Source organism: Mustelus asterias, unplaced genomic scaffold, assembly GCF_964213995.1.
Source record: "Mustelus asterias unplaced genomic scaffold, sMusAst1.hap1.1 HAP1_SCAFFOLD_3840, whole genome shotgun sequence".
Classification (NCBI taxonomy): Eukaryota; Metazoa; Chordata; class Chondrichthyes; order Carcharhiniformes; family Triakidae; genus Mustelus; species Mustelus asterias.
This window is the reverse complement of record NW_027593785.1, coordinates 1-9,151: the sequence shown is the minus strand read 5'-3', so window position 1 is coordinate 9,151 and position 9,151 is coordinate 1. Positions and strand designations below refer to the sequence as shown.

General features: G+C 52.0%; 1 protein-coding gene across 1 annotated transcript; it reads left to right on the top strand.

Moving 5' to 3' along the window:
• Nucleotides 1–774: 774 nt before the first annotated feature.
• On the top strand, nt 775–7,512 carry LOC144490814 (sphingolipid delta(4)-desaturase/C4-monooxygenase DES2-like). The gene is made up of 2 exons (XM_078208509.1): nt 775–1,513; nt 5,342–7,512. The coding sequence occupies exons 1-2, from the start codon at nt 797–799 to the stop codon at nt 5,483–5,485; spliced, it is 861 nt and encodes a 286-aa protein (XP_078064635.1). The 5' UTR covers nt 775–796; the 3' UTR covers nt 5,486–7,512.
• Nucleotides 7,513–9,151: the final 1,639 nt, after the last annotated feature.

Sequence of the window (9,151 nt, the reverse complement as noted above, 5' to 3'; positions counted from 1 at the left end):
TGGGTTCGAATCCCACCATGGCAGCTAGTGGAATCTAAATTTGATTAATCTGCAATATAAAACTAAGGTGGCACAGTGGTCAGCACTGCTGCCTCACACAGCGCCAGGGGCCCAGGTTCGATTCCAGGCTTGGGTCTGTTGGAGTTTGCACATTCTCCCTGTGTCTGTGTGGGTTTCCTCCCACAGTTCGAAAGACGTGCTGGTTAGGTGGATTGGCCGTGCTAAATTCTCCCTCAGTGTACCCGAACAGGAGTGTGGCAACTAGGGGATATTCACAGTAACTTCATTGCAGTGTTAATGTAAACCCACTTTTGTGACAACAATAAATAAACTTAAAAACATTTTGGGACACCAAGGGGCAATTTAGCCTGGCCAATCCACCTAACCCGCACATCTTTGGACTGTGGGAGGACCCGAAGGAAACCCACGCAGACACGGGGAGAATGTGCAAACTCCACTCAGTCACCCGAGGCCGGGAATTGAACCCGGGTCCCTGGCACTGAGGCAGCAGTGCTTACCGCTGTGCCAACATGCTGTCGTTACCCGGTCTGGCCTATATGTGGCGCCAGACCCACAGCAATGGGGTTGACTCTTAACTGCTCCTCTAAAATGGCCAAGACACTCAGTTCAAGGGGGCAATCAGAGATGGGCAGCAAAGGCTGGCCCGGGCAGCGATGCCCACATCCCCATGGAGGAACAAATGGGAAGCTAGATAAGCTTATACACACTCTCTGAATTGGATAATAATTGGTTCTCGTCTCCTGTTGCAGCCAAGTACCCGGAGATTAAGTCTCTCATGACCCCGGACCCTCATTTAAAATGGATTGTGAGCGCGATGGTTCTCTTCCAGTTTGTCTCGTGTTACACGGTGAAGGATTTATCTTGGAAGTGGCTGGTCTTCTGGGCCTACGTTCTGGGCGGCTGCGTCAACCACTCCCTGACGCTGGCCATCCACGACATCTCTCACAACGTTGCCTTTGGCAACAAGGACGCCAAGTGGAACCGCTGGTTTGCCGTGTTTGCCAACCTGCCCATTGGCATGCCCTACTCCGCCTCCTTCAAGAAGTACCACATAGACCACCACCGGTACCTGGGGGGCGACGGGCTGGATGTCGACGTGCCCACTGAGTTCGAGGGCCGCTTCTTCTGCACGCCCGCCCGCAAGATCGTCTGGCTCTTCCTGCAGCCCCTCTTCTACGTCCTGCGGCCTTTGTACGTCAACCCCAAACCCATCACGCAAATGGAGTTGGCCAACGCCGCGGTCCAGTTGGCTTACGACCTCTTGATCTATTACGCCTGGGGCCTCAAGCCCATCTTCTACATGCTGGCTGGCTCCATGTTGGGCATGGGCCTTCACCCGTTCTCGGGACACTTCATCGCGGAACACTACATGTTTCTGAAGGGATACGAGACCTACTCCTACTATGGATGCCTCAACTGGTTAACCTTCAATGTGGGGTACCACATGGAGCATCACGACTTTCCCAGCATCCCTGGCAGCAAGCTACCTCAGGTAACCGCGACTGGTTTTCCCCCTCCTCGGGGCTTTGGTTGGTTGTTTCGCTGCCAATAGGGTTGGCGATGCTGTTTCTAAAATGGCGGGCAGGCTTAAATTTAAAGGCATTTGTGTCTTGGTTTGCAAAATGATGGGAGATCCCTGGATGGTTGGGATGTATCCCCAACCCCCCCCCCCCCCCCATCTGAGGGGAAGTATCCGGCACAGTAGCTAGCACTGCTGCCTCACAACGCCAGGGACCTGGATTCAGTTCTGGCCTTGGATGATGGTTTCTCCATGGGTTTTTTCCGGGTGCTCCAGTTTCCTCCCGCAGTCCAAAGGTGTGCAAGTTAGATGGATTGGCCGTGCTAAATTGCCCCTTAGTGCCCAAAGGTGTGCAGGTTAGGTGGATTGGCCGTGGTAAATTGCCCCTTCGTGTTAGGGAGCTTGGCGGGGTAAATACCTGGGGTTACGGGGATAGGGCCTGGGTGGGATTGTTGTCAGTGCAGACTCGATGGGCCGAATGGCACCAGGAATTCTATTCACCTTGTCATTTTCCCCCACTCAGGATCTTGTATATTTTAATAAGATCACTCTTCTTTTAAACTAGAAAAAGAGGGAGCAGGAGCAGAGGGAGCTGGGTGTAAATGTGCAGAGATCATCGCAGGTGGTGTGGCAGGTGGGGACAGCAGTTAAATCCCAGGACACTGTCTGGTTTATTAATAGGGGCACAGAGTACAGGAGCAAGGAGGTTACGCTGAAATTATACAAGAAACTGGTTAGACCGCAGCTGGAATATTACTCCCAGGACAGGTACAGCATGGGGTTAGATAGAGTAAAGCTCCCTCTACACTGTCTCCATCAAACACTCCCAGGACAGGTACAGCACGGGGTTAGATACAGAGTAAAGCTCCTTCTGCACTGTCCCCCCATCAAACACTCCCAGGACAGGGACAGCACGGGGTTAAATACAGAGTAAAGCTCCCTCTACACTGTCCCCCATCAAACACTCCCAGGACAGGTGCAGCACGGGGTTAGATACAGAGTAAAGCTCCCTCTACACTGTCCCCCATCAAACACTCCCAGGACAGGTACAGCACGGGGTTAGATACAGAGTAAACCCCCCTCTACACTGTCCCCCATCAAACACTCCCAGGACAGGGACAGTAGATACAGAGTAAAGCTCCCTCTACACTGTCCCCCATCAAACACTCCCAGGACAGGTACAGCACGGGGTTAGATACAGAGTAAAGCTCCCTCTACACTGTCCCCATCAAACACTCCCAGGACAGGTGCAGCACGGGGTTAGATACAGAGTAAAGCTCCCTCTACACTGTCCCCCATCAAACACTCCCAGGACAGGCACAGCACAGGGTTAGATACAGAGTGAAGCTCCCTCTACACTGTCCCCATCAAACACTCCCAGGACAGGTACAGCACGGGGTTAGATACAGAGTAAAGCTCCCTCTACACTGTCCCCCATCAAACACTCCCAGGACAGGTACAGCACGGGGTTAGATACAGAGTAAAGCTCCCTCTACACTGTCCCCCATCAAACACTCCCAGGACAGGCACAGCACAGGGTTAGATACAGAGTGAAGCTCCCTCTACACTGTCCCCATCAAACACTCCCAGGACAGGTACAGCACGGGGTTAGATACAGAGTAAAGCTCCCTCTACACTGTCCCCCATCAAACACTCCCAGGACAGGTACAGCACGGGGTTAGATACAGAGTAAAGCTCCCTCTACACTGTCCCCCATCAAACACTCCCAGGACAGGCACAGCACAGGGTTAGATACAGAGTGAAGCTCCCTCTACACTGTCCCCATCAAACACTCCCAGGACAGGTACAGCACGGGGTTAGATACAGAGTAAAGCTCCCTCTACACTGTCCCCCATCAAACACTCCCAGGACAGGCACAGCACAGGGTTAGATACAGAGTGAAGCTCCCTCTACACTGTCCCCATCAAACACTCCCAGGACAGGCACAGCACAGGGTTAGATACAGAGTGAAGCTCCCTCTACACTGTCCCCCATCAAACACTCCCAATGGAAAGAGTGCAGAAGAGGTTTTTACAAGAATGGTTCCAGGGATGAGAAACTTCAGTTGTGAGGATAGATTGGAAAGGTTGTCCTTGGAGAGGAGGGTTATTGGAGATATTTCGCGATCATGAGACGTGGTGGGGAGCTGGACAGGGAGAAACTGTTCCCGCTCGTAAAAGGATCGAGAACGCGAGCGACACAGATTTGCAAAAGAAGCAAATGTGATGTGTGGAAAAATCTCTTTCACCCAGCGAGTGGTTGGGGTCTGGAATGCGCTGCTCGGGAGTGTGGTGGAGGCAGGTCCAATCGAGACATTCAAGAGGGAATTGGATGATTTTGAATGGAAACAATGTACAGGGGTTACGGGGAAAAGGGAATGGCAATAAGTCACGAACATCGTTTGGAGTGCTGGTGCAGATCTGGTGGGCCGAATGGCCGCCTTTTGCATCATCATTCTGTGATTGAGGCCTTGAGCTGAATTCACACAACTTGGTCAGGGTGACCAAGCACCTAAGGGTGCTCCAACAGATCTTACTTCCCCCACCCCACCCCCTTTCCCAAGGCTAGGTGGTGGGAGGGCACTAAAACCTGTTCTATAGAATCCGTGCAGAATCAGGTCATTGAGTGTCTTTAAGACAGAGATAGATAGGTTCTTGATTAATAAGAGGATCGGGGTTATGGGGAAAAGGCAGGAGAATGGGGATGAGAAAAATATCAGCCATGATTGAATGGCGGAGCAGACTCGATGGGCCGAGTGGCCTATTTCTGTTCCTATGTCTTATGGCTAGAAGGCGGCCATTCAGCCCATTGAGTCTGCACCAACCACAATCCCACCCTATCCCTATAACCCCATGCATTTGCCCTAGTGTCAGAGGGACCAGCTAAGGGACAATTTAGCACGGCCAATCCACCTAACCTGCACGTCTTTCGGACTGTGGGGGGGGGGGAAACCGGAACACCCGGAGGAAACCCAGGCAGACACGGAGAGAACGTGCAGACTCCACGCAGTGACCCAAGGCCGGGAATCGAACCCGGGTCCCTGGCACTGTGAGGCAGTAGTGCTAACCACTGTGCCACCGTGCTGCCCTGTGGATGCTTTGGAGAGGGTACTAAAGAGGTTTACCAGGATGTTGCCTGGTCTGAAGGGTAGTAAGTATGAGGAGAGGTTGGATAAACTCTTTGTTCTCACTGGAACGACGGAGGTTGAGGGGTGACCTGATAGAGGTTTACAAGATTGAGTGGCATGGACAGGGTGGATAGTCAGATGCTCTTTCCTAAGTAGAAAATTCAAGTACTCGGGGTCAGAGGTTTAAGGTGCGTGGGGGAAAGTTTAGAGGAGATGTGTGAGGCAAGTTTTTTTACACAGAGGGTGGTGAATGTCTGGAACGCGCTGCCCGGGGAGGGGGTGGGAGCGGGTGCGATAGCGGCATTTAAGGGGCAACTAGACATATACATGAATAGGATGTCAGTGACCCAAGCCGGGAATCGAGCTGTGAGGCAGTAGTGCTAACCACTGTGCCGCCCGCCATTTTGGGGGTGAGATCCATTTTGCCTGTGACCGACTGGTATTGCCAACCAGTCTGCCAACACTTAGCAGCTGGAATTGCCCAGGAAGTAGGGCAACTTGGAGATTGGTTCCATTCTGCTGTAGAATTCGACCCCAAAGTGTGTTTGGGGGGTAGATTGTACCAGGCCGAGAATAGGCTATTGAGGGGTTAAATTGGACAATGAATGTGTATGTGGAGTAATGAGGAGGTTCTATGTGTGACTGACACTCTCTCTCTCTCTCTCTCTCTTCAGGTTAAGAAGATGGCACCTGAGTTTTACGACAATTTGCCCCAGCACAGCTCCTGGGTTCGTGTCCTCTGGGACTTTGTGTTCTGTGACTCTCTCGGCCCGTTCTCCCGGGTCAAGCGAGTGTGCAAGCTGGCAAAGGGTCAGTGAGCCCTGGGGACGGGGGGGGGGGGGGGGGGGGCAGTGATCACCAGAGACCAACCTTTGATCAGCCACTCCGACCCCTCCATCCCCCTGTAAGAAACAGCTTCGAAAATTCATTAAATTATTTATAATTAGTTCACACAAACTGACGCCTGGTGCCAGTTCTGTGGCTGGTGGTTGAATTCATTCAAGAGATGATGCTTTCTAGTTTGTGATCTGGGTATCAGCACCAGGGTTTTAGTCGAGTGGAATGCAGAGCGTGGAAATTAGAATATTTTAACCATTTGTACACTTGGCGATAAGTCTCGACACTCCTTCCAAACTGAGGGGTGTACAACACTGGCGGGGACGGGTCAGTCACTGTATAATACTGGGGTACAGTACTGGTGGGGACAGGTCTGTCACTGTATAACACTGGGGTACAGTACTGGTGGGGACAGGTCTGTCACTGTATAACACTGGGGTACAGTACTGGTGGGGACGGGTCTGTCATTATAACACGGTTACAGTACTGGTGGGGACGGGTCTGTCGCTGTATAACACTGGGGTACAGTACTGGTGGGGACGGGTCTGTCACTGTATAATACTGGGGTACAGTACTGGTGGGGACGGGTCTGTCACTGTATAACACTGGGGTACAGTACTGGTGGGGACGGGTCTGTCGCTGTATAACACTGGGGTACAGTACTGGTGGGGACAGGTCTGTCACTGTATAATACTGGGGTACAGTACTGGTGGGGACGGGTTTGTCACTGTATAATACTGGGGTACAGTACTGGTGGGGACGGGTCTGTCACTGTATAACACTGGGGTACAGTACTGGTGGGGACGGGTCTGTCGCTGTATAACACTGGGGTACAGTACTGGTGGGGACGGGTCTGTCACTGTATAATACTGGGGTACAGTACTGGTGGGGACGGGTCTGTCGCTGTATAACACTGGGGTACAGTGCTGGTGGGGATGGGTCTGTCACTGTATAATACTGGGGTACAGTACTGGTGGGGACGGTCTGTCGCTGTATAACACTGGGGTACAGTACTGGTGGGGACGGGTCTGTCGCTGTATAACACTGGGGTACAGTACTGGTGGGGACGGGTCTGTCACTGTATAATACTGGGGTACAGTGCTGGTGGGGACGGGTCTGTCACTGTATAACACTGGGGTACAGTACTGGTGGGGACGGGTCTGTCGCTGTATAACACTGGGGTACAGTGCTGGTGGGGATGGGTCTGTCGCTGTATAACACTGGGGTACAGTGCTGGTGGGGATGGGTCTGTCACTGCCAGGAGTAACTTGCTGGGATAGATTGTGACCCTCAATGTAATATTGGACAGTTGCTATTCTGTACCTGTGGACCAGAGAGGAGTCAACAGATTTGGGATCAGCTCCTTGGGATTTGCTTATTTAAATCCCGATTCCACAGGGAATATCGCAGGAGAGGCCTTATCGGGACAGGCACTCTTTAGCAGTTAGAAGATCGAGCCTGGTCCAGAATGCTCAGGAACGGTGCACATCGAGTTAATGAATTGTGTAAATCCTGGTGTTTTGATCTGTGACTGGATCACTTAAAACTGCTGGAACTGGAAGTTACTGTCCAGGGAGAACAGAGCAGGACGTGGGGGATTTTGGGATGGCTACACAAAAGACGGAAGACTGAAATGTTCGAGCAATAATTAATTAGGTAAAAATAAAATAACTTTCTATTTTTCTAAGGCTGGCCTGTCACACACAGGGTTGTGTAACTGGAATCCAATGTACCCCCTTCAACAACTGCTGGGCCTCACTAGGCCAGCTCCCCCTCAATCAGGAGGAGGTTGGGGTGGTGCAGTGGATAGAATTGGTTGCCGTGATCACCTGTTCGGGATTACTCCCTGTAATCATCCTCTGCCAACACCAGGAAGCGGGTCGATGTTGGGGTAACGGTGATGCCAGGATGTGAAACTCCACCCTGACGGAATGTGATGTGGGAGGGGGAATAAATCTGTGTAACTTCACAAATCTTAATGTCTGCAATAAAAATATATTGCATCTTCAATTACTTTTGCCAGAGTGAATTAATGGACTCTGTGTTTGGTGGCGTGACCGTTGGAGACCCCTCCCAAATGGTGTTCCTCCAATTAGTCACTGGGTGGCGGTGGTTAGCACTGCTGCCTCGCCCAGCGCCAGGGACCTGGGTTCAATTCACGGCTTGGATCACTGTGTGGAGTCTGCACATTCTCCCCGTGTCTGCGTGGGTTTCCTCCCACAGTCCAAAGACGTGCAGATTAGGTGGATTGGCTGTGCTAAATTGTCCCTTCGAGTCAGGAGGACTAGCTGCGGTAAATGTCGGGGGATAGTACCTGGGTGGGATTGTGGTCTGTGCAGACTCGATGGGACGAATGGCCTCCTTCTGCACTGTAGGATTCTAATCACTTCATCATTGGTGACTCTTTAGTTACCTCTGGGGTCCAAGCTCTGAAGTCTCCGCCGCCCCCCCCCCCCCCCCCCCCCCAAAAAAACCTTTCTCTATCCTTATTTACCTTTTAATCCAGAGCAAGCTTTTGGTCATTTTGTCTTCTATGATATTAAAAGTCCCGATGGAAAGGTATAGAACATAGAAAGCCACAGCACAAACAGGCCCTTCGGCCCACAAGTTGCGCCGATCACATCCCCACCTCTAGGCCTATCTATAGCCCTCAATCCCATTAAATCCCATGTACTCATCCAGAAGTCTCTTAAAAGACCCCAACGAGTTTGCCTCCACCACCACCGACGTCAGCCGATTCCACTCACCCACCACCCTCTGAGTGAAAAACTTACCCCTGACATCTCCTCTGTACCTACCCCCCAGCACCTTAAACCTGTGTCCTCTCGTAGCAACCATTTCAGCCCTTGGAAATAGCCTCTGAGAGTCTACCCTATCCAGACCTCTCAACATCTTGTAAACCTCTATCAGGTCACCTCTCATCCTTCGTCTCTCCAGGGAGAAGAGACCAAGCTCCCTCAACCTATCCTCATAAGGCATGCCCCCCAATCCAGGCAACATCCTTGTAAATCTCCTCTGCACCCTTTCAATGGCTTCAACATCTTTCCTGTAATGAGGTGACCAGAACTGCGCGCAGTACTCCAAGTGGGGTCTAACCAGGGTCCTATAAAGCTGCAGCATTATCTCCCGACTCCTAAACTCAATCCCTCGATTAATGAAGGCCAGTACGCCGTACGCCTTCTTGACCGCATCCTCCACCTGCGAGGCCGATTTAAGAGTCCTATGGACCCGGACCCCAAGGTCCTTCTGATCCTCTACACTGGGGGTAATCTTGCCTACGACCTGTGGTGCTGCACTCCCCTGCTCATCAGCTGTGGGGACACGTGATGCGAGCAGCCATTCTGGTGTTTGTACCTCATGGGTGGCAGTGGTTAGTGCCACTGCCTCAGCGCCAGGGAGCCAGGTTTGATTCCTGGCTTAGGGGTGGAGTTTGCACATTCTGGGAATGGTAAGGACAGCAGATTCCCTTCCCTAAGGGACATTAGAGAACCAGCTGGGTTTCTTGGACAATGGTTTCAAAGTCATCACTAGACCAGGGCAGTACAGAGGTTGGCACTGCTGCCTCCCAGTGCCAGAGACAGACCCATCCCCACCAATACTGTACCCGTGTTAGACACTGACAGATCTGTCCCCACCAGTACTGTACC

Coding starts and splice junctions, on each gene's coding strand:
- LOC144490814 (XM_078208509.1), top strand. CDS start 797: ATGACCCCGGACCCTCATTTAAAATGGATTGTGAGCGCGATGGTTCTC. Junction 1,514..5,341: donor CTGGCAGCAAGCTACCTCAG/GTAACCGCGACT, acceptor CTCTCTCTTCAG/GTTAAGAAGATGGCACCTGA.